Source organism: Cololabis saira, chromosome 24 (assembly GCF_033807715.1).
Source record: "Cololabis saira isolate AMF1-May2022 chromosome 24, fColSai1.1, whole genome shotgun sequence".
In the NCBI taxonomy this organism is placed as follows: Eukaryota; Metazoa; Chordata; class Actinopteri; order Beloniformes; family Belonidae; genus Cololabis; species Cololabis saira.
In genome coordinates, this window is record NC_084610.1 from 779,370 (window position 1) to 807,219 (window position 27,850).

The 27,850-nt window shown below is 43.3% G+C and overlaps 1 protein-coding gene across 1 annotated transcript; it reads left to right on the top strand.

The window, feature by feature from the left end:
* The first annotated feature begins 830 nt into the window (after positions 1-830).
* aox6 (aldehyde oxidase 6) lies at positions 831-27,831 on the top strand. The gene is made up of 35 exons (XM_061716178.1): positions 831-939; positions 1,690-1,747; positions 1,829-1,925; positions 3,131-3,239; positions 5,186-5,312; positions 8,520-8,581; positions 8,686-8,763; positions 8,842-8,934; positions 9,017-9,161; positions 10,243-10,335; positions 10,421-10,572; positions 11,994-12,087; positions 12,174-12,283; positions 12,940-13,124; positions 13,232-13,394; positions 14,268-14,345; positions 14,433-14,602; positions 14,688-14,814; positions 18,297-18,419; positions 18,500-18,596; positions 18,669-18,793; positions 19,986-20,119; positions 20,210-20,297; positions 20,441-20,527; positions 21,159-21,350; positions 21,424-21,651; positions 22,064-22,159; positions 23,135-23,263; positions 24,160-24,234; positions 24,316-24,368; positions 24,444-24,558; positions 24,641-24,706; positions 25,911-26,099; positions 26,171-26,338; positions 27,433-27,831. Exons 1-35 carry the CDS (start codon positions 883-885, stop codon positions 27,481-27,483), a joined length of 4,014 nt encoding a protein of 1,337 aa, XP_061572162.1. The 5' UTR covers positions 831-882; the 3' UTR covers positions 27,484-27,831.
* Positions 27,832-27,850: the final 19 nt, after the last annotated feature.

Genomic DNA, 27,850 nt, shown 5'->3' on the forward strand with positions numbered 1-27,850 from the left:
TGATTCTAGGCCATGTGTCATGGGGGTATAAGGTTGCAGGGGGGCGTTTCCATTCGTGTGCCAAACATAATAAGTCAAGTTAGAGTTTAGCAGCAGTCTGTGACAGGAAGTTGGTCATTTTCTACACGTATTGTGCAACTCTAGCCAAAATGAAATATTAAATAGCCAATTATTTTGTAGAAGTAAATTGGCATAATCTGAAATTAAAGTGTTGAATTTTAACTTACAAAAAAGAGAGGAAAAGAAAAATAAAGCATAGAATGGTCCTGAAAAAGTTTTAAAGGCTTCTACAATTTGAACCTAACAAAAATATTACTTTAATTAGTAAGTGTATTTAAATGTTTCACTTAGTATAAGGAATAAAGTTTGATCAATTTTAATTCAGTTTAGATGTAGCTAAACGTTTTTTAGCATTTGATTATTTTGTAGTATTTATGGCGTTATTTCATCTTTTTTTTTTAAATTACATTATACGCAGACTTTTATTTTTGCGTTTTGTCTTACTTTTCTTTTTTTTAAATGCTGAAACAAAAACGTTTCCTGCAATAAAGCATCTATTTGTCTAATTAGAAGCGTGTTATCTTGTTAAATAACTCACTAACTGTTACTGCGTCACAAAATAGTATTTTACTTTGCAAAATACAACAATAATACTGTATAGTGACTGTCATGATAAAAGTGTATACAAAAAGCATAGAAGCAGTAACTTGTGTTTTACATAAATATATCACACTTGGTTAAATAAAAAATAAAAAAAGATTCAAACTTTCAAGATCTTTTGCTAAAGAGCGAAGTTTTATTTTGAAATGAGCCGCCAGCGGAAGTGTTGCGGCTTCATTGCTGCGTCTTGACTGTTCTGCTGTTGCTCTAGTGCGCAAAACAATGATGTCTGCAAACACTCAAGGAGACACTTTATGCTTCTTTATCAATGGAAAAAAGGTAAATTTGACGTTTGTGACATCTCATTAACAGTTTTTCATTGGTGTAACTACTTTTCTAACTGTGGGTTTTGGCTAAAATCGGTCAAAATGTCAGTTTTCTGGTTTCAGGTGATGTTATCACTAAAAGTGCATGTGGAAAAAAGTCCTGTGTCGATTTGAAAGGTTGAATCAAAGATTTGGAAAGACAAAGTTATAAATGTGGTCAAGTAGAACAGTAGGTATTGCACAGAAATCTGCGACCCGTGAGATTCTGGGACGGAAATGACCGTTTGGTTTATCAAGTAAAAGCTCAGCTGGAAAAATACTTTGTGATTTGTGTTTCTGATTAATAGAAAAAAAGACTTTTACAAAGATGTTACACATGTCCAATAGATTAAAGAAAAAAAATAATGGTTATTTAAAAATCTTGTCAAGCAGAGCCAATGATGATGTATTTGTCTTAAAGCTAATACTGTAAGCTGCTTCAGTTCATAAGTTTAAATGTATATTTTAACACTCTTTAAAGCAGAAAATAAACAGGAAAAGTGAAAGTGTTAGAAGTCAATACTGTATTACACAGAATACCAAAATTGTAGAAAAATTATAGAAAATATATTGTTTTAGTTTTTTCTTTGGTTCTAAAAGTGAGTGGAAATTAAGTTAAAAGCATTGAAAGAGTTTGCAAAGGGCGAAACATTAATCAAATGTACTGTAGTTTAATTTGTGGTAGTGTGGCAGTACTAAACTGTGCAGTGTTTTTGGTTCCCAGGTGACGGAGGGCCATGCCGACCCTGAAACGATGCTCTTGTCCTTCCTGAGAGAGAAGCGTATCCTCCACCTAAACCCAAAGCCTAATTAGATGAGTGAATTATTTCTGGGTCTTGTTTCGTCCTTGACTCTTGCTCCAGTGAGGTTAACAGGAACCAAGTCTGGATGCGGCGGCGGAGGCTGCGGGGCGTGTACAGTGATGGTGTCACGCTACCAGCCGGCTACCAAAACCATCATGTATCCTTAAGGGCAGCCTGCTGGTCCTGCTGGTCCTGCTGGTCCTGCTGGTCCTGCTGGTCCTGCTGGTCCTGCTGGTCCTGCTGGTCCTGCTGGTTCTGCTGGTTTCAGCTGGTCCTGCTGGTCCTGCTGGTCCTGCTGGTCCTGCTGGTTTCAGCTGGTCCTGCTGGTCCTGCTGGTCCTGCTGGTCCTGCTGGTCCTGCTGGTCCTGCTGGTTCTGCTGGTCCTGCTGGTCCTGCTGGTCCTGCTGGTCCTGCTGGTTTCAGCTGGTTCTGCTGGTTCTGCTGGGTTCAGCTGGTCCTGCTGGTCCTGCTGGTCCTGCTGGTCCTGCTGGTCCTGCTGGTCCTGCTGGTCCTGCTGGTCCTGCTGGGTTCAGCTCACATGCAGGAATGAAGGGTGTTTTTGTTTTATTTTATTTGGTAAGGAACTGTTGACCATTTAGTGCAAGTGAAAGTTAAGATTTTAAACCTCACATTTGATCTAAGACAGGGATCTGCAACCCAACATGTTTTAGAGCCATATTAGACCAAAAACACAAAAAACAAATATGTCTGGAGCCGCAAAAAATGAAAAGTCTTGTATCAGCCTTAGAATGAAGACAACACATGCTGTATGTATCTATGCTAGTTATAACTGGGGGAAGATTTTTTTTTCATTATGCACTTCGAGAAAAAAGTCGAAATGTTGAGAAAAAAGTCGAAATGTTGAGAAAAAAGTCAGAATGTCGAGGAAATAGTAAAGATTTTGTGAAAAAAGTTGAAATATTGAGAAAAAAGTTGAAATGTCGAGGAAATAGTAAAAATTTTGTGAGAAAAGTTGAAATGTTGAGAAAAAAGTTGAAATGTCGAGGAAATAGTAAAAATTTCGTGAGAAAAGTTGAAATGTTGAGAAAAAAGTCAAAATTTCGAGAAAAAAGTCGAAATGTCGAGATTAAAAAGGAAAGGAAAAAGGAAAAAAAAGAAAAAAAAGGGAAAAGAAGAAAGAAAGGAAAAAAAGGTCAAACATTTTTGAAAAAGCTCCAGGAGCCACTAGGGCGGCGCTAAAGAGCCGCATGCGGCTCTAGAGCCGCGGGTTTCCGACCCCTGATCTAGGACTTTGTCTTAGACTCTTAGGTGCTGGAAAAGAGGTAGGATTTGAAGTTACTGTGATCATATTGGCGACTGACTGAAATCCTCTCGTTCCCTTTTCCTTCACTTCCCCCTCAGCCACTATTCGGCCAACGCGTGCCTCCTGCCGCTCTGCCAGCTGCACGGCGCCGCCGTCACCACGGTGGAGGGCATCGGCAGCTCCAAGACCAGGATCCACCCGGTGCAGGTCGGAGTTCTTCTGCTCACCTGGGGCCGGATTCACAAAACATTCTTAAGATAAAAAATCTTCTTAAGTATAATTTTTTTCTTAAGTTCAGTCTTAAGAAGAAAAAAGAGAAGAAGTCATATTCTCAAAAAAAAGTTCTTAAGTATTTTCTCAACTTTATTCTTAAGTTTCTTCTTAAGAAAAAACTTAAGAATAAATGGTATTCTTGAAATAAAAGTTCTCAAATTTGTTCTTTTTTCTTAACTTTAAGACAACCTTGACCCGTCTTAAAATTTCTTCTGTGAAAAGGTAAAACTCTAATATCACCCTTTTCAACACATTTTAGACAAGTTTAGACTAGTAGGTCATAGTTTGAGGATATACTTTGTAATTAATTACAAAGTAATTAGCCTGTTAACTGTTTGTTAGCATGTTAGTTAGCGTGGTAGTTAATTATTATTAATTTTCCCCAATAGTATTTTTTTCGTACATTAATCTCATCCACCATAATCTTGAAAAGTTCCTGCATCTCTTTTTCTCCTGTTTAGTGTTTAGTGAGTGACTGACGGTTAAGACACAAACTACCTGTGTATATATAGCATATATATATATATATATATATATATATATATATATATATATATATATATATATATATATATATATATATATATATATATAAATGTTGTTTGTTGGCGCGTGCAATGCAATGACATATTTTAAGAAGTTCTTAAGTAGGAAAAATAAGAAATTCGTAAGAAATGACAGTTCTTAAGACGGTTCTTAAAGTTATTCTATGCAACTTCCTAGAGCTAGCTAGATTTGAAATTGGCGCTTCCTCTAAGCCCCGCCCCCACCCACGAGCGCTCCGTCCAAAGCCACGCCCCCACAAACACGAACGCGCATACGATTATTAAACATTTTGGACAGCACATTTACAGCAAAACTACCCCATGTCTCATTCACCTGTAAGCGAGGCCGGTTTTAGGGGGGTCAGGGGGGGGCTGTGCCCACCCAAACGTGCATTCTGCCCACCGGCGTCTCCATCCCGGAGAGTGCGCTGCACGCTCTAAAGCCACGGCTACGCCGTAGCCTACGGCGTACCCTACGGCGTACCCTACGGCGTAGTTGCGGCAACAGAGCCTGCACGGCACCGCAGCGCGCTGCCGTGCCGTGCACCGACGCTCTCCGCCCTCGCCGTGAGACGCCTACATCCCCACGGACCCCATACAGCTTCCGAGCCGGAGCTGCTGCGGCTTTTCACGGCTGCGGCTGTTCACGTGTCCCCGCGGGCTGCTGCTGCAGCAGCGGACTAACGGCTCCCGCTCCCCGGTCACACACAGCGGGACCGACCCGCTCTGGAAATAACTACATAATATCTATATACTGGGGTCCGTGGCAGAAGGGAGGGAGGGGGGTTACACTGGGACACTGTGAGCCCAGGAGGACCCGTGGGAAGTGGACACGGGGGCGGCTGGAAGCGAGTGCGCGCATGGGACAGGGCGGGGGGGCGTGGTTTAAAATGAAGACATCTGATTGGTTCTTTCCCTTCCTGGACCTGAACCAATCCGTATCATTCGGACCGAATGGGGGGGCTTAGAGGTGCCTCTTTCAAAATTATTGCTAGCTCAGGGAGAATCAGGGAGAATGCCTTTAAGAAAATATTGAGGAATTGCACTGAAGAACTTTCTTATGAACTTCTTAATTTTAGATCTTAAGACATTTCTTTAGATCGTTCTTAAGAACATATTGGTGAATCCGGCCCCTGTTTTTTCCTTCTGTTGTCCTTATCTGCCAGATAATGCACCATAAACAGGTTTCCTTCCATGAATCTCACTGTCACCGGTCTGAGTCTGGTTGTTAATATTTAACTGAGGAACCAGAAGCGTGTAGATGCAGCCAGGACTCTCCTCACATGGAAACCTTTGTCCCTGTTCTCCTGCTCTCCACTCCAACTGTGCTTCCAGGAGCGAATAGCGAAGGCTCACGGTTCCCAGTGTGGCTTCTGCACCCCGGGGATGGTCATGTCCACCTACGCCCTGCTGAGGAACAAACCCCAGCCCAGCCTGGACGACCTCACCGAGGCGCTGGCCGGTTCGTCTGCTCTATTTCCTCTCGGTTCCACGCTAGCGTGGAGTTATGTTGCTGAGCAGGACCAAACCTGCTAATAGAATAGAATAGACTTTATTGTCATTGTGCTCAGGTTACAACGAGATTGGTTAGGATGTTCCCACCAAAGTGCAAAGGAAGCAATCAAAATAAGAGGACTAAATAAGTATAACAAGCACAGTATAAAAACATAAAGCAACATGCATCAATAACCCTTTTAAAACCCCAATATTGGCAATAACCTGAATTTGCACGGCCATGTAAACACCAATAACCCCTTTGAATAACCAGAATTTGCTCATATTCAGGTTTTTAAAAACCCCAATATGAGCCCTGGGTTACTCCTTTTAAAACCCGAATATTGGGTCATGTAAACGCCAAACAGAATATCCCCATCAAACGGAACAGGAATCTGTTTTCTGCTCATGCTCTGTTCACAAGGAATCCTGGTCTTTTGAGTCCAGGAAGTTCTTCTAAACACGGAGAAACAAGACCAGGAGGAGACTAACCACTTCATAAATGTAATGAAGGATATGAACATTTCTGCATTTGTAGACGGTAGAAAGTACCGGGATAGAAGATTTACAAGAAGGAGAGAGAAAAGTTGCGAGAAGCAGCATTTGTTTTGAATTTGGATACAGGAAGAAGAAGCAGAAATTACGGGAATTGTGTCATCACGTTCTCCGTGTGTCTCTGGTTTGATCCAGATATCCTGAATGATTAATTACCATGGAAACTGAATATTCTGAATGTTTCAGTAACCGGAATATTAGCAATAACCCCAATTTTGACTGCATGTAAACGAAGTCAATGAATGGATAAAGTGCAACAAACATCATTCAGAAAATACACCTGTTCTGTTCTGTTATGTATTGTTATGTATTGTTATGTTATGTTAATGTGCACACACAAGCATCCGTAGGACCGTCAGTTCTGTGTCGGTCCAGTTGTGTTGAGGTTACAAACCTGAACCTTGGTTCTGAATTTATGAGGGATCAATAAAGAACAAACAGAACAGAAAACGATAGTGTTCAAATGTGATTAAAACAGTGAAAGATGCAGCGATCCAGGTTGGTGGTGGTGGTATGATGGTAGGGGGGGATGTTATCTCCGCACACTTTTAGGTTCTTCGTACCAGTTGAGGATAATTTAAAAGCCCCAGCCCACCTGAGGGCTCCTGCTGACCCCGTCCGCCCCTTTAGGACCACTTTATCCATCTTTTGACGTCTAAGCAGCGCCGTCGTATAGGGGGGAAAGGTGGTGACAATTATAAGGGCCCACACATGGCCCCCCCAGTAACCTATGAAAAAATGATTATGCATGCATAATACACAATATATACTCATACTAATGAATCCAAATTCAAACAGAGCCACCAGTCACACAATATTCTCTAGTTTAAATCACTTCGATAATTCCCTTTGCCCCTTCCCTTCTTAAAAATGGTTTGGTCCACCCAGCTCTGTGCGAGTGAGCAGCGTGCTGCGCTAACGTGAGAGCACAGCTGGACTAGATGTGCAGTAGCTAGATGGTGGAAAGCTATCATGCCCTGCAAAAAGCACAAGACTAATAATACTAATAACGTTGCTACTACAGTGACTGTCTCTGTCTGCAGTGATTGTATTATGGCGCATTCATATCAAGCCTAATCAGTAGTTATTTTTTTAGCCTAATCAATAATTATGAGCATCAAACGAACGTCCGTTACGTTATCATGATGTGTTCAATGTGGTCTTGTAAAGATGTGTTAGTGCGACATTTGAGTAGCCAAAAACCACAAAAAAAGTTTTGTTAGATTTGTTGTTGTTACAGCAATAAAAAAAAAAAAAAGGGCCCACGGCAATATTGTTTAAGGGGGCCCAGAATTCCTAGCAACTGCCCTGCGTCTAATAGTGTCAGCAAGTGAATCTCGCTGTGTGCGTGAGCATACTGGAAGCATACTTATAGGGCAATATGGATCTATTATTAGGATCTTCCTCCAAAATTACTCAACACTGAACCTCCATTTCAGCCATTGTGCAAATAAGTGTTGTATGCTCTGAACACTGCGGAAACTTCACACATTCCCTATAGTGAAATGGATAAAGTATAATTTGCATAGCCTACATAAACATAAAATCTCAGAAAACGTGCAATCCATTTTTTTCTTTGTTTTGAGGTTGGTAATAAACTGGGAAGGTTTCATAGTGATATCTGTATTATATATTTTCTACCCTATTCAGCTGAAATCCAGGCAAGATTCTGCCTAAAACAACATGCATACACAAAAATGAGTATATCTCCAAAAGGTATAAGGGCTACAGGCTTAAATCTGGTACCTGCTGAAAGGTGAGGCCTGGGGGGTGTCAAATATGGTCCACAAATTAATGTTTATATTATTCAATTACTCTGCTGTGGAAAGAAACACAACAGAAAACTTAAATTTTGATTTCCGCTTATAAAGTTTTTCTGAAAAGAAGGCTGGAACAGCCTCAGATTTCATCTGGGAAACCTAAAATACCATTATTTCAGTTCTCCAATATCTGAGGAACATATTAGATTGATTTAGGCAGTCTGAGTAGTCAACAAGTAGTCAACAAGTCCCATAATACCAAACAAGCACCATACGCTGCTCTCGTATTTCCGCTATAGGGGTCCATATATTAAATGCATGATAACCACCAATAAGCTACCAGTCTGCAAGGGCTATCATGCCAAACTGTCAACTAGGGATGTGTAGCAACTCAAAAAAACATATTAGAAATTGCCCACCTGTTTGATTGCAATTGGTCAATTTTGGGCTCTTGGCTCATGGCCTGTAAGTCCAGCAGATAACGTGACTCAGAGCTTGAATCGTCTCAAACTGGTTCAACCCAACACGACAATGAGGTCACTGTTCTCAAATGGTCTCCACAAGTGAATAGACTGAGGCCCCTAGTTAGTCTCTGTGGCACCGGTCTTAACTGGTTTGATTACGACTTCACAGATAGAAGGTTAGTGGTAAGTACATGCTCCTCGGGGATCCATGAAATCAAACGCGGTGTGCCCCAAGGCTCCATTCTAGGCCCAACTAATGTTAATTTATACATGCTTCCACCTGGGGATGCCATTAGGAGACATTGATTTTTACAGCTATGCCGATGACACACTGCTGTTTTTCTAGGAAGGTGCAACTAGTAAAGTAATAAAAACGTGTGTGTCGTTGCTATTCAGGGAACCTGTGTCGTTGCACTGGTTATCGGCCCATCGTGGACGGCTGCAGGACCTTCTGTCAGGTAAAGGTTTCGTAGCTACCTTCAACCAAATTAACGGTTTGAAGAGAAAATCTGAAGAGTTCAGGTTTGATGACGTGGAAATTAATTAATTTTGATTCCGGCAGGAAACCAACTGCTGCAAAGCCAACGATGGAGCAAAGTGTTGCCTAAATGGAGAAGAAACTGCAGACGCACCCGGGGACGTGAGTTCAACTTTGATCCTTTTTTGCCTCTTTTATATTTGAACCCTGAACTCTAGTCACATGGGCTGTTCTCTTCAGGAGGAGGCAGGGAAAACCCCGGAGCTGTTTAACAAAGACGAGTTTCTTCCAATGGATCCAACGCAGGAGCTGATCTTTCCTCCAGAGCTGATCGTAGGTCGCCGAGCCGGAATCAACTGGTTTATGTCGGCCGTTGACCCGCCCGTCTCAGCTCATACGTGCTAATGTCTGACAGCTGATGGCGGAGACGCCCAACCCTCAGACGCTCTCCTTCCACGGGGAGAGGATGAGCTGGGTGTCCCCCGCCACCCTGGAGGAGCTGGTCCAGCTGAAGACCAGGCACCCCGGCACGCCGCTGCTCATGGGCAACACCAACATAGGTACCAACATAGGTACCAGCATAGGTACCAACATAGGTACCAACATAGGTACCAACATAGGTACCAACATAGGTACCAACATAGGTACCAACATAGGTACCAGCATAGGTACCAACATAGGTACCAGCATAGGTACCAACATAGGTACCAACATAGGTACCAGCATAGGTACCAACATAGGTAACAACATAGGTACCAACATAGGTACCAACATAGGTACCAACATAGGTACCAACATAGGTGCAGTTGGTGCACTTTATACAGGAGCCGTGTGGAGGAAATGACCTTTATTTGATTCTAGCAGGAACTGATCTCTTTACTGACCAACAGTTTGGACTTTGTGACTTCCAGCTGGTAACAGGGTAGTCCCTTGTAGCCCCTTGTAGTCCCTTGTAGCCCCTGGTACCCCTTAGTAGCCCCTAGTAGCCTCTGGTAGCCCCTTGTAGCCCCTTGTAGCCTCTAGTAGCCCCTGGTACCCCTTAGTAGCCCCTGGTAGCCCCTTTGTAGACCCTTGTAGCCCCTGGTAGCCCCTGTTAGACCCTTGTAGCCCCTGGTAGCCCCTGGTAGCCCCTGTTAGACCCTTGTAGCCCCTGATAGCCCCTGATAGCCCCTGGTAGCCCCTGGTAACCCCTGGTAGCCCCTGGTAGCCCCTAATAGTTCCTGGTACCCCCTGGTAGTCCCTTGTAGCCCCTGATAGTCCCTGGTAGCCCCTGATAGTCCCTGGTAGCCCCTAATAGTTCCTGGTAGCCCCTGGTAGTCCCTTGTAGCCCCTGATAGTCCCTGGTAGCCCCTAATAGTTCCTGGTAGCCCCTGGCGGAGCTGGATCACCTCTCTTGAGGGATTTTAGCCCATTGTTCCGTGAATAATTCCATCTTCTGGGGGAAACCTGGAGCTTCTCAGCAGGAAAGCTTAAATATTTATCTTGCATTCAAACGTGAACCTTAACGTTGGGGGTTTTTATTTCAGGTTTGATGTGATTAATGCCATGGCTGTTCATAATTTCAGGGTGATAATTGACTCCCGGAGTGGAGATGATCAGCTGATCTTTAATCTCCTCTCTTATCTCTGCTCCGCGTTAAAGGCCCGGAGATAAAGTTCCGAGGAGTGGTGCACCCGCTGGTGATCTCCCCCGGCAGAGTCCCGGAGCTGTTCCAGGTCTCTCAGACCACACAAGGTGCCGGTCTGCTCCGGGTTGGTCAGTGTCTGTAGGAAACTGCTCCCACAGCTCCGTGTGTTGACCCGTTGCTTGGTCCCTGCAGGGGTTTGGGTCGGCGCCGGCTCCACCCTGTCCGAGCTGCGCTCCCTGCTGGAGCAGCTGCTGGCTCGGCTGCCGGAGGAGAAGACGGAGCTGATCGGAGCGTTGGTCCAGCAGCTGGGGAACCTGGGGAGCCAGCAGATCCGCAACGTCGCTGTAAAGACGCTCCACTCCTTGTTATCAATCACTACGTTTACATGCAGTCAAAATTGGGGTTATTGCTAATATTCCTGCTACTGAAACTTTCAGAATATTCAGTTTCCATGCGTGAGCAAACAGGGTTATCCCTGAATACATGGTAATTACCGTATTTTCTGGACTATAAGCCGCACCTGCATATAAGCCACATCCACTCTATTTTTAAAAAAATAATAAAAAAAAGATATACATCCATACATACATCTACCTGCACACAAGCCTTATCTGTTCTATTTAAAAAAAATAAAAGATATTTAGCCGCAGATATTTCTGTTGTTAGATTAGATATTTACTACATGTACAGAAGGATTCTGAACTGTAAATGATGTACATGTTTGTACCTAAAAGATCCTTTCCTAACAGAGTCTTTTAACACAGCAGCAACTTTGCTGATTAAAACGGGACAGAACCAAGAGAAAATAACCAGTATTTATTTATATATTTATCTGTTTGAAATCTGCTTCTACCTACTTCTATCTGCTAAAGAAGAAGTAGCATATTCTTCTTTGCATTTATTTTGTCTTAGTTTTGATTCTAATTCCGGTTAGACCACCGAGCGGTGGAAGAAAAATCCACAGAATAGAACCTTTGTATAAGCTGCACGGTTGAAAACCTATGAAAAAAGTAGCGGCTTATTGTCCAGAAAATACGGTAATCATTCAGGATATCTGGATCAAACCAGCGACGCATGGAGAACATCATGACACAATTCCCGTCATTTCTGCTTCTTCTTCCTGTATCCAAATTCAAAACTAATGCTGCCTCGCGCAACTTTTCTCTCACCTTCTTGTAAATCTTCTATCCCGGTACTTTCTACCGTCTACAAATGCAGAAATGTTCATATCCTTCATTACATTTATGAAGTGATTAGTCTCCTCCTGGTCTTGGTTTCTCCGTGTTTATAAGAACTTCCTGGACTCAAAAGACCAGGATTCCTTGTGAACAGAGCATGTGCAGAAAACACATTCCTGTTCCGTTTGATGGGGATATTCCGTTTGGTGTTTACATGACCCAATATTCAGGTTTTAAAGGAGTAACCCAGGGCTCATATTGGGGTTTTTAAAAACCCGAATATGAGCAAATTCTGGTTATTCAAAGGGGTTATTGGTGTTTACATGGCCGTGCAAATTCAGGTTATTGCCAATATTTGGGTTTTAAAGGGGTTATTGATGCATGGAAACACAGTCAATCACAGTCTGTCAGTTTCCTGCTCCTGCTCGTGTGTTCAGAAGAATCAATGCTCAGCTCAAAATTACAATATTGATGCAAACGAGTCAGAATTTCTTTTAAAAGAAGGAAAAAAAAGACAATTTAATTAAAAGTCTTACCGTAAGATCACACTGCCACTCTCTTCTCTCCTGAACTCCTGGTATCTGCAGACTCTTGGAGGCAGCATTGCGAGTGCACTCCCCAACTCCGACCTGAACCCCGTGTTGGCTGCTGGGAGCTGCAAACTCAGCGTGACCTCCAGCGGTGAGCCGCCACGCTCCGGACCCAAGACACCACACCGTCCAACATTAGAAGGATTAAACCCAACACGTTCTGTTTCAATCCTCCAGGAGGACGACGGGAAGTCCCGCTCAACCAGGACTTCTTCGTGGGTTTTGGGAAAACCGCCCTGAAACCGGAGGAAATCGTCGTCTCAGTCTTCGTCCCGTTTTCCAGAAAGGTACACGAGCCCAGGTGTCAGATCTGTTTCTGGTTTATTTCAGCTCTGATATTAAACAGTTGCATTAGTTAAAGTTAGAGCGGTGCGTCGGGTTACGTTCACATTTCAGTGGACAAAAAAGACAGACATGGAGGAATGAAAATAAGTTTGAAGGAATGATTTCTTTTATTTCCTGTCACATGACCTCATTTCAAAGCTTTGTCTGTCAGACAAATGTGATTGACAAGTGTCCAGGTCCTCACATTTGCTGATGATCAATAAATCCTGTGCATCTGATTAGAAACACCTTGGGTCAGTTTTATCACACACAAATTTTAGTTTCTATTCTATTCTAATATATATATATATATATATATATATATATATATATATATATATATATATATATATATATATATATATATATATATATAATGTGTTTAATTTTAGAAAATGAAACTGCAATTTGTGATTCATTGTTGTTTATTTGAGGCTGTATATCATAAATTGGTCAAAAGCTGATTTTTTAAAATTCATTCATTTTAATTTTGGCGTTATACATAAATATTTATAATAAAAAAAATGTGTTTTTGATTGTTTTTTTGTTTTTGTAATGATTTTATAGTTGTGTAAAAGTCCACAGTTGCTCACAGTGCAGTGCCGTGTGTGTCCTGCAGGGGGAGTTTGTGGGAGCCCTCCGTCAGGCTCCGAGGAAGGAGGCGTCGTTCGCCACCGTCACCACCGGGATGAGGGTGCTCTTCTCCCCGGGGTCCCGGGTGGTCCAGGACGTCAGCATCTACTACGGAGGGATGGGTCCCACCACCGTCTGTGCTCACAAAACCTGTGACGCCATCGTGGGAAGGTGAGATGGAGCTTGTTGTTTTGCCTTTTTCTACTTCCTTTCCTTGCTCTCCATCCTTCTCAACCCGACTGAAATCTAAAGTGAAGCTGGCTCCTGTTGTCCCTCAGAACCTGGGACGACGAGACCCTGGGCCGGGCCTACGACGTGCTCCTGGAGGAGCTGGTCCTCCCTCCGTCGGCCCCCGGAGGGAAGGTGGAGTTCCGGCGGGCGCTGACTCTCAGCCTCCTCTTCAAGTTCCACCTGGCGGTGCTGCACAAGCTCAGCGCGGCGGTAAGACAGAGGAGGGGTGTGTTTCTGGTGCAGTCTGCAGGGTGTTCACTAGGGATGGGCGGTACGGACTAAAAAATGTATCACGATCATTTCTGGCATTTATCCCGATAACGATACAAATGACCATAAAAAAAATACCAATTCAACTCCACCTTTGTAACTATAAATCTATCTCGCTCTCAGATTCGCCATGTTTGTTACACAAAAACCTCATCAATGGGAATTTATCCTTCTTTCTTTCTTTCTTTCTTTCTTTCTTTCTTTCTTTCTTTCTTTCTTTCTTTCTTTCTTTCTTTCTTTCTTTCTTTCTTTCTTTCTTTCTGGCTCATTTCTTTCTTTCCTTCTTTCTTTCTTCCTTTCTTTCTTTCTTTCTTTCTTTCTTTCTTTCTTTCTTTCTTTCTTTCTTTCTTTCTTTCTTTCTTTCTTTCTGGCTCATTTCTTTCTTTCTTTCTTTCTTTCTTTCTTTCTTTCCTTCTTTCTTTATTTCTTTCTTTCTTTCTTTCTTTCAGGCTCATTTCCTTCCTTCCTTCCTTCTTTTTTCCCTTCCTTCCTTCTTTCCTCCTGCTCTCTCCTTCCTTCCTTCCTTCCTTCCTTCCTTCCTTCCTTCCTTCCTTCCTTCCTTCCTTCCTTCCTTCCTTCCTTCCTTCCTTCCTTCCTCCCTCCCTTCCTTCCTTCCTGTACGTTGTGCGTTGATTTAACACAGAACCATAAATCAGCTTTACACAAAAACGTCATCAACAGGGTTTATCGTTTTTACCGTGAGATACAAATTCTTACCTTGGGGAATTTTTTGACGGTTTATCGTGAACGGTAAAATATCACCCATTCCTAGTGTTCACACCAGCGCTGTGGTTGGTGTGATGGTTTTAACAGAAGCTGGTCGGGGACGAGCCTCCGGAGAAGTTGCTGCCGTTACCCAGAGACATCCGACGCAGCCGGCAGGAGTTCCAGGTCACATTCATTTGTGTCTCACATACCAAGCAAATGTGCTTCTTTTTTGTGCAAGTTTTCATCACTCTGCTTCCTGGTGTCCTTCAGCCCGTGTCAGAGAGCCAGAGTGAGCAGGACCCGGTGGGGCGTCCCATGATGCACCGCTCTGCCATCGTCCAGGCCACCGGCGAGGCCGTGTACTGCGACGACATCCCCCGAACAGACGGGGAGCTCTTCCTGGCGCTGGTCACCAGCTCCCGAGCACACGCCAAGATCATGTAAGGAGGAAGTGGGATCAAGGAGGCTTCAAGGAGCGTCATCTCATTCAATCTTTCTCCCTTTTTCTTTTTTTTTCTTTAACAGAAGCCTGGATGCGAGTGAAGCCCTGAAGCTTCCTGGTGTTGTCGATGTCATCACAACCAAAGATATTCCTGGGAAGAAAGTCCGCCAGATGTTTGGTTACGAGGAGGAGCTGCTGGCTGAGAATGAGGTGGTGAAATGAAGCCAGATTCATGTCATACTTTTAATGTCATCACATATCAGACTTATAGATCCATGTACACCCAAGCCGGTGATCACGCTTCCACATAGATAAATGCTGATGTCTATGTGGAAGCGTGATCTGACGGGTTTTTTTCTTCCGCCGAAGCGTCGTTCACATAGATCTATGTGAAGCACATTCTGACTTCCTGCTGTTAAATCGTCTATTTGCATGAAAAAGCCTTTGAAAAAAAAAGAAACTGAGATAAAAGAAACAGGGATGGTACGGTAGTATGTTCTGCCGAGGTAGGACACCTCAGCAGAACACCGGCTCGACACATGTCTCATTCATCCCGACGCAGCAGAAACAGACTGCAGGAAGCTGCTGTGCATGCTCAGCAGGTTCATTTATATGCAAAAGCAGTCGCCAGGTGCTTTGAATTGACCATTTATGGTATAAAGTGGGCGTGTAGAGGGCGGGGTATGAGGCGAATTCACGTGCGCAACCTTCCAGGTGGAATGTACAAGTGTGCGTGCACACGGTTTTATAAACGGTTTTTTTTGCGCGCGCCATTTTCGGCTTTTGGGCGCACATACACTTTTAGTATGAATCCTACACACTCTTTTATAAATGAGGCCCCTGGTACTCACATTTGCTGATGAGTAGATGAGGTAGAGAAGATCCCACGTCACAGACGGTCCCCTGCTCGCCAACGTTTGGGTCATGACCCTCCCTACGCCCGTGTAGGTGTTCATGTTCATGTCGGTCACCAGTCCACCACACGGTGGCAGCACATCTCCTCGGCAACCGTCTCCTCTGGAAAGAGGCAAGGCTCATGAGGACAGACGTGTCGTTATGAACCGGACCTGGCAACGCTGCGCCTGAGTCCTCCCTGTCCTCCTTTTGTCTCCCACCTTCTGCTTCCTCTACGTGTCTTTTATTAGCAATAAAAAGACCATTCCCCTTCTTACCGCTCCATCCATCCTTTAACTTCTTGCTTGTTCACGTCGGGGTTGTCGGTGAGTGTTCATGTCATTCACAAGTCCACCACACGTTGGCAGCAGATATCCTCCACAACCACCTCTGCTCGGGCAGCAGTATGGGCAGAAATATGTGCCACTAGAAACTGAATTTGAATAATTTATATTTGAATTTGAATTGCTCAACTTGAATAATTGCATTAAAACATTTAATAATAATAATAATAATAATAATAATAATAACTTGCATTTATATAGCGCCTTTCAAAGAACCCAAGGTCGCTTTACAAATCATAGGCCTTTTCAAGGCATGTCTTGAAAAAGGAAAACCAACCATTTAATCTGAATCACATAATTTGAATTTGTATTGTTTAATTTGAATCATTGCATTGAAAAACTGAATCTACATTCACTTCTCACAATTCAAATTCAGTTCTTGCAATTCAATTTAAATTTTACTGTGCCAGACATCCGGTTGCGGCAACGAGCAGAGGTGGAAAAAGTACAAAAATACTGTACTTAAGTAAAAGTACAAATTTTCTGCTTGAAAATTACTTAAGTAAAAGTAAAAAGTACCCATTAAGAACATTACTTAAGTAAAAGTATAAAAGTCCCTCAACTTAAATATAATAAAGTACCAAAAGTACATGGTGTAAAATGTACTTAAGTACAAAAGTAAAAAGTAAAAAGTACAAAGTACAAAATACAAAATTCAAAGTACAAAATTATTTTCAAAAGGATTGCAAAGAAATGAAGAATCTAAGAATTTGCTTACAACTCTAAATAATGGTGATATTATTCTGACCCCTTTAGTGTTTGTTTCCATTACCCCATTTTAATTTCTCCCTTTGCTCATCACTGCTGCTGTACCCCACTGGCCCCGCTGACAGGTCCACCCCCAGCCTGGAGTATGCAGTGACAACATTAAGCAACCCCAGCTGATAAAGGATGAGACTCGTCGGCTGCTGCTCAAGGCTGATTTATGGTTCCGCGTTACACCAACGCAGGGCCCGTACCTTACGGCGTAGGCTCTGCGTCGATTTAACGCGGAGCCATAATTCAGGCTTCAGTACTCGACGCGACGGCAGTTCCTCCGGCCGTCCGGCCCGCCTCTGCGGCGCAACTCTCCCGGGAGCTGCGGCTCCTTCTCGGTATATTCACGCGCCCCCCTTCCTTCCCGTCCGCTTTATTGTTCCGCGTTAAATCAACGCACACCCTACGCCGTAGGCTACGGCGTAGGGTGTGCGTCGCCGCGTACCCTACGCCGTAGCTCTGCGCCGGTGTAACGCGGAACCATAAATCAGCCCCCGCTGTGCTGTTCTTTAATTTGTAGCGAGTAACGACGGGTCCAATTTTAAATATAGCGGATTAAAAGTACGATTTTTTCCTTGAAAATGTAACGAAGTAAAAGTAAAAGTACAGAAAAATGAAAGTATCAATAAAAGTACAAATTCTCAAAAATCTTACTTAAGTACAATAACGAAGTACTTGTACTTCGTTACTTTACACTACTGGCAACGAGTGATGCGCACCGTACAGCGCGCGTCGCCGCGTACCCTACGGCGTAGGCTCTGCGTCGATTTAACGCAGAACCAAAATTCAGGCTTCACCCATAGGCGCAAATCTTCACACACTCCTCAACAGAATTTTTTCTACAAAACGGCAAGATATAAATCTACACTTTTTACACAGAATGGAGAAAACACAATAGGTTTCGAAATACCTAGCTCCCATTGGTCGTTTATATCGTTGAAAGAAAAGAGAGGTTATAGTAGGGTTAGGCTACGTGAAAAGGAGTTCTTTGTATCTGCCCTCGATTGCTCTTCCTCCGGAAGACCTGGATGTCTGGCACAGTGAAATTGAAATTGAATTGCAAGAACTGAATTTGAATTGTGAGAAGTGAATGTAGATTCAGTTTTTCAATGCAATGATTCAAATTAAACAATTCGAATTCAAATTATGTGATTCAGATTCAGTTTTTTAATGCAATTATTCAAGTTGAGCAATTCAAATTCAAATATAAATTATTCAAATTCAGTTTCTAGTGGCACATATTTCTGCCCATACAGCAGCCTAAGCACAGGTCCAGACCTTCTCTTCCACCTCCTTCGGCTTCTCTGGGAAGACACCGGGGCGTTCCCAGGCCAGCTGAGAAACATAACCTCTCTGAAAAACCCTGGGTCTTCCATTTGTGAATAATCTATCTTACTTTAAAGTGATGCGCTCCGAATAATTTTATCGCCCTTCCAGCAAGAGTAGCTTCTCTAGGGCCATTACTGATGTCATTCCTCCTTGGCGTTGTGTTAGGAGAACCCACCCTACTTTGTTTCCAGGTAGGGTGAAACAAACACTTGAAGAGTTTTTGATCAAAAGGAAAAGTTGTGCAGAGACAGCAGCTGTGTTTTCACAGCATAGCGTTGCCATGGTGACCAGTAAAGATGCCCGTTAAAAATGTGTGATGTGTAGTTTTCCACATGTCACTGAATGTGCTGCCCTGCTGGTTGTGCTCAGGTGTCGTGCATTGGGCAGATTGTGTGCGGCGTGGTCGCTGATACGAAGGCGCATGCCCAGCGAGGAGCAGCCGTCGTGAGGATCAGCTACCAAGACCTGCCAGACCCCGTCTTCACCATCCAGGTGCCCCGTCGTTCCCACCGCGCTCTCCGAGCCGTAACTTCAGTCAGCATCTGTGATTGATCCGTCGTTGTCTACGTCAGGAGGCCGTCCAGAAGTCGTCCTTCTTTGAGCCTCGAAGAGCGATCGAGAGAGGAAATGTGACGGACGCCTTCAGCAGTGTTGATCAGATCCATGAAGGTGGGATCAACCGCCGTGAACGTGCGTGTTGAATTCTGTCACGGTTTCATCTTCACAACGGGTTTCCTGCAGGAGAGATTGGGATGGGAGGCCAGGAGCATTTCTACATGGAGACGCAGAGCATGCTGGTTGTTCCCGTTGGGGAGGAGGCGGAGCTTAACGTCTACGTATCCACCCAGTGGCCGGCCTTGATGCAGGTACGCTCGTCGCTCGGGTACGGCACTTTCCACTAGTACCTGCTCAGCTCAGCTCAGCTCGGCCTGGTTTCTTTTCCATAACAATCCACCTGGAGCAGAAGTAGGAGGTTGGAGAAGCTGCTGTGACGTATTTGATTGTGTATCTAAACGAAGAAGACAACAATACTAAAGATGTAGAAACTGGAGGAGATGATATACAGGACTGTCTCAGAAAATTAGAATATTGTGATAAAGTTCTTTATTTTCTGTAATGCAATTAAAAAAACAAAAATATCATACATTCTGGATTCATTACAAATCAACTGAAATATTGCAAGCCTTTTATTATTTTAATATTGCTGATCATGGCTTACAGTTTAAGAAAACTCAATTATCCTATCTCAAAAAATTAGAATATTCTGGGAATCTTAATCTTAAACTGTAAACCATAATCAGCAATATTAAAATAATAAAAGGCTTGCAATAATTCAGTTGATTTGTAATGAATCCAGAATGTATGATATTTTTCTTTTTTTAATTGCATTACAGAAAATAAAGAACTTTATCACAATATTCTAATTTTCTGAGACAGTCCTGTATGTGCTGCTGGGTCTTTGACGACTTGTGTTTGATATCAAGTTAAAAAATGAGAGAGAGAAGCTTCAAGCAGCAACGCTTTTTAATTTTTGTTAGTTTGTCTCTGTGCTGCTGAAAAGTCAGCTGGAGCCGTGAGCAGCTATGAAGAGACAGAGCTCCTGGTAGATCTGGTCGTTCCTTATCTCCGTCTAGATCCCTTTTTAATTCTCTCCTCAGCACCAGGTTTATGAACATCTGCACCTCAGAGTTGGATCATGAAACAGACTTTTGCTGGTGGAATAAAATGAACCAGAATCCGTCAGAGTCTCTTTCTCTGATTTCCTCCTCCTGACTCAGACGTCTGACTCCAACCCCCCGACCAATCGGTGTCCTGTAGTGTGATGATGTCAGATACAGCCGACTCAGCAGCTTAGAACCTCGGCAGAATAGTTACAGGAAAAGTATCTACTCGGCACGTTAGACCCCTGGTGGAGAAGAACCAAACCGAGTGGAGCCGAGCCGAGCTTGGCTGAGTAGGTACCAGTGGAAAAGTGCCAGTACAGTCCGGTACGGTCGGGTACAGAGAACTGTACCTGCTGTCAAGTTACTAGATTTAGTGTTTTTGTTGCTGTTGCAGGACGCCGTTGCAGAGACTTTGGACATCCCGTCCAACAGGGTCAACTGTCATGTCAAAAGGCTGGGCGGCGCTTTTGGAGGGAAGGTCACGAAGACGGCCAACCTGGCCTCCATCACCTCCGTGGCTGCGTGGAAGTAAGACCTTCTGACGAGGAGCCGGACACCTCCAAACACGGGAAGAGGCAGGAAATCATTTTATTTTCCTTTTGCTGTAATTGTGTGAAGGACGGGCCGCGCTGTGCGCTGCGTCCTGGAGAGAGGCGAGGACATGCTGATCACTGGAGGACGCCATCCTGTCCTGGGGACATACAAGGTAGCCAACCTGACCTCAAGGTCAGCTGGGGCACATGATTACTCACATGATTAGACACCCGGGCACCCGGGCTTTGTGTTGGGGACAAAGAGCTTATTAAGAGTCTGAATACAAGAAGAGAGCCTGACCGCTGCTTGTTTCAGGTGGGGTTCATGAGCGATGGGAGGATCGTGGCGGCAGATATTCAGTACTACACCAACGCCGGCTGCTGTGTGGATGAATCTGTGTTGGTGGGTGAAGGAAAACACGTGGACATGTGGACAGATCGGTGACCTTCCTCTAGAGCAGGGGTCGGCAACCCGCGGCTCTAGAGCCGCATGCAGCTCTTTAGCACCCTAGTGGCTCCTGGAGCTTTTTCAGAAATGTTTGACCTTTTTTTCTGTTTTTTTTCCTTTTTTTCTTCTTCTCTTTTTCTTTTTTCCTTTTTTTCTCTTTTTGTTCTTTTTTTCCTTTTTTCTTTTTTTCCTTTTTTCCTTTTTTTCTTTTTCTTTTTTCCTTTTTTTCTCTTTTCTTGCTTTTTCCTTTGCTTTTTAATCTCGACATTTCCACTTTTTTCTCAACATTTCCACTTTTTTCTCAACATTTCCACTTTTTTCTCAACATTGACTTTTTTCTCGAAGTGCATAATGAAAAGAAATCTCCCCCCAGTTCTAACTAATATAGAAACATGCAGCATGTGTTGTCTTCATTCTAAGGCTTATACAAGACTTTTAATTTTTTGCGGCTCCAGACATATTTGTTTTTTGTGTTTTTGGTCCAATGTGGCTCTTTCAACATTTTGTGTTGCCGACCCCTGCTCTAGAGGAAGAAACACCCACACGTGACATATCAGCCGTTATTATTGATTCATCTCTTTCCAAGGTCATTGAGAAGATCCTGCTCCACATGGACAACTGCTACAACATCCCCAACCTGCGCGGCCGCAGCGCCGCCTGCAGGACCAACCTGCCCTCCAACACGGCCTTCAGGGGCTTCGGCGTGCCCCAGACTCTGCTGGTGGTGGAGAACATGATGAACGACGTGGCCCTGGTGCTGGGACGCCCCGCCGACCAGGTCCAGCCTCCCGCCGTCATCCTGTGGGTTTTCCCCCAGCACGCTGTCTTTAAAATCTCTGATTCCTCATCAGATCCGGGAGATCAACATGTACCGGGGTCCGTCAACCACCCACTACAAGTTAGAGTTCAGCCCGGAGAACCTGCTGCGCTGCTGGGACCAGTGCAAGCTCAAGTGCGACTACAGCGCCCGCCGCACAGCCGTTGACCAGTTCAACCAGCAGAACCGCTGGAAGAAGAGGGGCATGGCCATCATTCCCATCAAATATGGCATTGCCTTTGCAGAGAGCTTCTTAAACCAGGTCTGTGGGCTCGGGCATCAAGAGAAGGCCTTGGTTTTCTGTCTGATTAGGGCTGGGCGATATATCGACATTTTAATATATATCGATATATTTTCAAACGCGATATGGTACGAGACAATATCGTTTATATCGATTTAAAAAAAATAAATCTTTTTAAAAAAAATTTTTTTATGATTTTGATATAGCTTATTTTGTGACAAATTGACTTGAATGTTTTATTTGAGATTTGCACAAATGTTTTGTTATTTGCACAACTGTCAACCTCAGTGGAAAAGTCTGCCTGTTACTGTCTACATTGTATTAATTGCACAGATGTTTATCGAGTATCGCCATTCAGCTAGAAAATATGGAGATATGACTTTCGGTCCATATCGCCCAGCCCTATGTCTGATTCCTGGTGTGTGTGTACCAGGCTGCAGCGCTGGTCCACATCTATAAGGACGGATCTGTTCTGGTCACCCACGGCGGGACGGAGATGGGTCAGGGAATCCACACCAAAATGCAGCAGGTACTGTGAGAAACATGCCCAAACTTTTTGTTGGTTTTTTAGCTTTAGTTTAATTGAAGCGATGTGTGCTGATTGGACAGCGGTCGCCGTGGCAACAGTTAATACATTGCTGTTATTTTTGCAACCTTACACAGTGTGAGTACGTGAATGACCTAAAGACTCCCAAAGCTACAAAGGTCATAGGTCATTTAAAAAAAACTAAGTTACAGATTAATAAGAAATTAAATAAATTCATAAAGTACTGTGGAGTGAATGAAAACGGCGTGCATGTGGCGTTGTGTTTTGATTATTTAGCCTTTATGACGATAATGGTACCACTTCTTTAGAGTAGGTTTATATGTTCAGAAAGCATCTTAAAAGCATGTCTGCAGACACGTGATTACTGTAAAATATACATTTTTAACAACCATAACATGTCACGCTAACTTGATTCAAAAGCCGGAACTAAAGATTAACGTATAGTTTTTAAAAATGTACAACAATGTTTTACACCGAAACGCTAAGAAGAAACTTGTGAAAGCAACTTTTCTGCCCAAGATTGATAATAATAATAATACTATTTCATAAATGCACACAGGTACCTGGTTTTATTTTATATTGAATAAGCTGTGTTGTTTTCTGTCATTTTTATTACATTTCTTTCATTTTAAATTAAATTAATTATTTTATTTTGTTCTATTGTACTTCCTGTGAAGTAATTACAATTTTATTATTTATTATTTATTATTTTATCTTACTGGAATTTTGAAATAAATCGTTCAGTTTGATTAAAATTGATTGATATATAATTAGATCATTAAAGTGAATAAGAGTACAAGAGTCTAGAAGTTATTTTCAGTTTCACTTTCCTGCTTCACTAAGTCCACACCAGACACGAGAACCGTTCATGGGCCTCATCGTTGTGCCTGATCGGTCCAGGGCTTCAGAGAATACAGACTACAGAATGAAATGCTTTATGATCCTGTTTGGTGTCAGGTTGCGAGCCGGGAGCTTCACATCCCGGCCACAAAGATCTACATCAGCGAGACCAGCACCAGCACCGTCCCCAACTCCTGCCCGTCTGCTGCTTCGTTTGGCACCGACGCCAACGGCATGGCCGTCAAGGTGAGTCACCTCTCTCCAGCTTGATCCAGCTTGATCTGATTCATGTTGCTGCTGCTGCTGTTATTATTATTATTATTAGGGACCGAGCAGCAGCAAGGCTTGTGCGAAATCGCAACGATTATTATTATTCTTCTTATTATTTTATCCGAAAACAATTGCGTTTTTGAGGCGCATAACTTATTCGAAAAGTTGTAAAACTTGGCACGCACATCCCATGTGGCGAAAAAATTCCGTATTCTAATAGTGTCAAAAAGGGGCGTGGCCTAACGGCTCAACAGCGCCCCCTAGAAAACTTTGTTCCTCAAGCCCCACAATACGGTTTGACGTACATGCACGAAAATCAGTACACACCTGTATCATGTCACCACTTAAAGAAAAGTCTCTTGGCGCCATGGCCCAAACCCAACAGGAAGTCGGCCATTTTGAATTAACCGTGTCATTTTGGCACAATTTATGCCATTTTCACGTGCCGTACTTTAATGAACTCCTCCTAGCAGGCGGCTAACCGGACTGTAAGAATGGGATTGTTTATGTTGTACTGTGAGTTACGTGGAGTGTTTAATAAAGTTCCCTGTAAGTAAGGGTAATACTCAACCGTCCAGTTTGTATAATTAAGGAAGATAGAATTTACTGAAACATGGAACAGCTGGCTGCAGCCACAGAGCTGCTGCTCAGCCAGGCTGCAGACTGACCCGGGGAGCCGCGAGGCGGCTCAACATCTCCCCCTAGTGGCGCTAACCAGTAACTACAACAACAATGAAGTATCGGTGCCTGGTATTGGAGAATTTTTGCGAGTACGAGTATATGAGGGCAGTATCGGCCCTGATACCGATACCAGTATCGGTATCAGGGCATCCCTAATTATTGTTATTGCTTTCTTTTTTTGATGACATCAGAATGCTTGTGAGATTCTGTACCAGAGACTGGAGCCAATCAGGCAGCAGAACCCCAAAGGCTCATGGGAGAGTTGGGTATGAACATGCCATGAAAGGAAAGTTGAACACTGGCTTGTGAAGAAATATGAAAACGTGTTTCTTTACGTTGACGTTCAGGTCACAGCCGCATTTTTCCAGAAGATCAGTCTGTCAGCCACCGGATTCTTCAGGTACGACTGAGTCCGACAGGACCGTGCTGTAAGTGGTGCAGAAACGCTGAGCGGTGTCTTCCTGTGCGTCCTCAGAGGCCCAGACCTCTACATGGACTGGGACAAGATGGAGGGCCGTCCGTACGCCTACTTCACGTTCGGATGCTGCGTCTGTGAGGTGGAGCTGGACTGCCTGACCGGAGACTCCCGGGTCCGGACCCTTTCGTTAGCTCGGAACGTTGTTCTGGCTCGTTGTGAACCGAGTGACGTTCCTGTTCTCCTGCTCGTTGTAGACGGTGAGGACGGACATCGTGGTCGACATCGGCAGAAGCGTGAACCCGTCCGTGGACATCGGCCAGGTGGGACTGCTATTTCTATTTAATGCCACCAGTGAAGGTGCAAACTCTTAAATTAACTCTTAAAGCTACAGTTTGTTTGTTTTGTTTTTTCAAGTCAATGCTTTCTGTAAATGAAAGTTGCAGATCAAGTATACAAGTGTTAAAGCTCTGTTTTAACACTGTGAAGACATTTTTGGAAGACTAAGGGCCAATCCCAATACACCCCCTACTTTCTACCACTAGCCCTAAAAAAGAAGCCACAGATTTTAGGGCCCTTGAAATCTTCCCAGGGGCCTGTCCCAATACTCCCACTACTCCTACTTTTCAACACCACCCCTAAATTTTGGGTGCTACGTCACTGCGTGGTTTACGTTCGGGTACGTAAGCGACTGCGTAGTTACGTTTGCACATACGTCACATATATGATATGGTGTGACGGTCACACCATATCAGGAAGCTGAGAGATAAAAACTGTTTTAATTTCAGCTGTAGCGCTGGTAATATGCTACTTTATTAAGTTTTAATATTTTTTCAGGCGTAAAGGTAACCGTTAAGATCCCCAACCTGGGCTCAGTTTATCCAAATAATGCCTGTTAAGAAATTTGATCTGATGTTTTCGGCGATGATAAGAGCCGCCGGCTCAGAGCAGCAGCAACTCACGGCAGTTGTAGCTACGCCTGTTAAGAAATTTGCTCCGAAGTTTTTGGGATTTCTGCCTGCCGGCTCAGAGCTGATTTATGGTTCCGCGTTAAATCGACGCAGAGCACGGCGTAGGGTACGGCGTAGGGTACGGCGTAGGGTACGGCGTAGGGTACGGCGTAGGGTACGGCGCGTAACCTACGCCGTAGGCTCTGCGTTGGTGTAACGCGGAACCATAAATCAGCCTGCCATGGTGACCCCTGTTTTACGTCTATGCTGGATACCCAGGGTGCATGTTTACAATAATGTAAGGCTTTAAATAGGGAACCGCAGAGGTTTCATTGCAGATGCAGAAAAAGAAAACATGTCTTTATTTTTTCTTGGCTGGAAACCTATTGAGAAATATTCTTCCAGGTGGTTTTGACATTTGGCTCCATCTGTATACAAGTTTAATAGTTTGGTGGTTTGGTTTAGAAACCCAAAAAGGGAACATGTGGATGTACGTTTGGAGATCCAGGTTCCAAGGTCCTTTTTATTAAATGTGTTTCCTTTCCTCTCTCCTCCCTTCCTTTTCTCCTCCTCTCAGATTGAAGGAGCGTTCACTCAGGGTTTGGGTCTCTACACTCTGGAGGAGCTGAACTTTTCCCCGTCCGGGCTCCTGTACACTCGAGGTCCGTCTCAGTACAAGATCCCGGCGGTGTGCGACATGCCGCTCCAGTTCAACGTGTACCTGCTGCCGGACAGCCACAACCCCCACGCCATCTACTCCTCCAAGGTCGGCACCAACCCCGATCTTTAGCACATGTATCAATCTCTGCTGGAGCTCATGCTGCTCTGGTTGTGCAGGGTATTGGAGAACCCGTCCTCTTCCTGGGCAGCTCCGTGTTCTTCGCCATCAAAGACGCCGTGGCGGCGTCGCGCTCCGAGTCCGGCCTCGTCGGCCCGTTTCCTCTCGACAGTCCTGCGACTCCGGAGAGAATCTGTCTGGCCTGCGCGTCCAGCTTCACTCAGAAGGTGATGGGTGGAGAGAGACTGCAAGGCTTTTTAAACTGTCGTGACTTTTAAATCATATTTTCACCATAACTGATGCTGCATTTGATTATTAAAAGGTAAATAGGGAATGGCTTTATTTGAGATGAGAAAATCATGACTACCGTATTTTCTGGACTATAAGCCGCTTTTCAACCATGCAGCTTATCTATTCTGTGGCTTTTTCTTCCACCGCTCGGGGGGTTTTAACCGGAATTAGAATCAAAACTAAGACAAAATAAATACAAAGAAGAATACGCTACTTCTTCGTTAGCAGATAGAAGTAGGTAGAAGCAGATTTCAAACAGATAAACAGATAACTTTCTCGACATTTTGACTTTTTTTCTCAAAATTTCGACTTTTTTTCTCAACATTTCGACTTTTTTCTCAACATTTCGACTTTTTTCACAAAATTTTGACTTTTTTCACAAAATTTTGACTTTTTTTTCTCAACATTTTGACTTTTTTCTCAAAATTTCGACTTTTTTATTGACATTTCGACTTTTTTTATTGACATTTCGACTTTTTTTCTCTACATTTAAACTTTTTTTCTCTACATTTCGACTTTTTTTCTCAACATTTCGACTTTTTTTCTCGACATTTCGATAAATGCTCGGGGCGCTCTAACCGGAATAAGAATCAAAACTAAGACAAAATAAATGCAAAGAAGAATACACTACTTCTTCTTTAGCAGATAGAAGTAGGTAGAAGCAGATTTCAAACAGATAAATAGATAAATAAATACTGGTTATTTTCTCTTGGTTCTGTCCCGTTTTAATCAGCAAAGTTGCTGCCGTTTTAAAAGACACTGTTAGGAAAGGATCTATTTAGGTACAAACATGTACATCATTTACAGTTCAAAATCCTTCTGGACATGTAGTAAATATCTAATCAAACAACATAAATATCCGATTTACATATCTCTTTTTTTTAAATAGAGCGGGTGCGGCTTGTATATATTTTTTTAATTACTTTTTTAAAAATAGAGCGGCTTATATGCAGGTGCGGTTGTAGTCCAGAAAATACGGTAGTTATCCTGTTCTGTTCACTAAATGTTGTTTCTTTATTTTTGTTTCCAGATTCCAGCCAGCGAGCCGGGATCATTCACACCGTGGAGTTTAAACATCTGAGCTCAGACTGAACCACAAGCACTCAATCAGTTTTAATCTGTGAATCCGAATGTTCAACCACTAACTAAAGTTAACCATGACACAGACTCATTTCATTTCATGTCTTACAGTATTAATGAAATAAGCACAATAAAAACTATGTTTCATCAGTTTTCATTCAGCTGCTGGAACTAAAACTCGTTTTACTAAATGGTACAATTAACAGATTTTCACAGATAATCAGTTTCCTCCATTTGATCAGTCTGTGCTGTATTTCACATTTAAGTACAACTGTATAAATCTGAAAATGGATGCACTTTATTTGATCATTTCTACTTATCAGACAATAATAAAGAACTATAAAACATGTGATAGTAATCTTTTGATT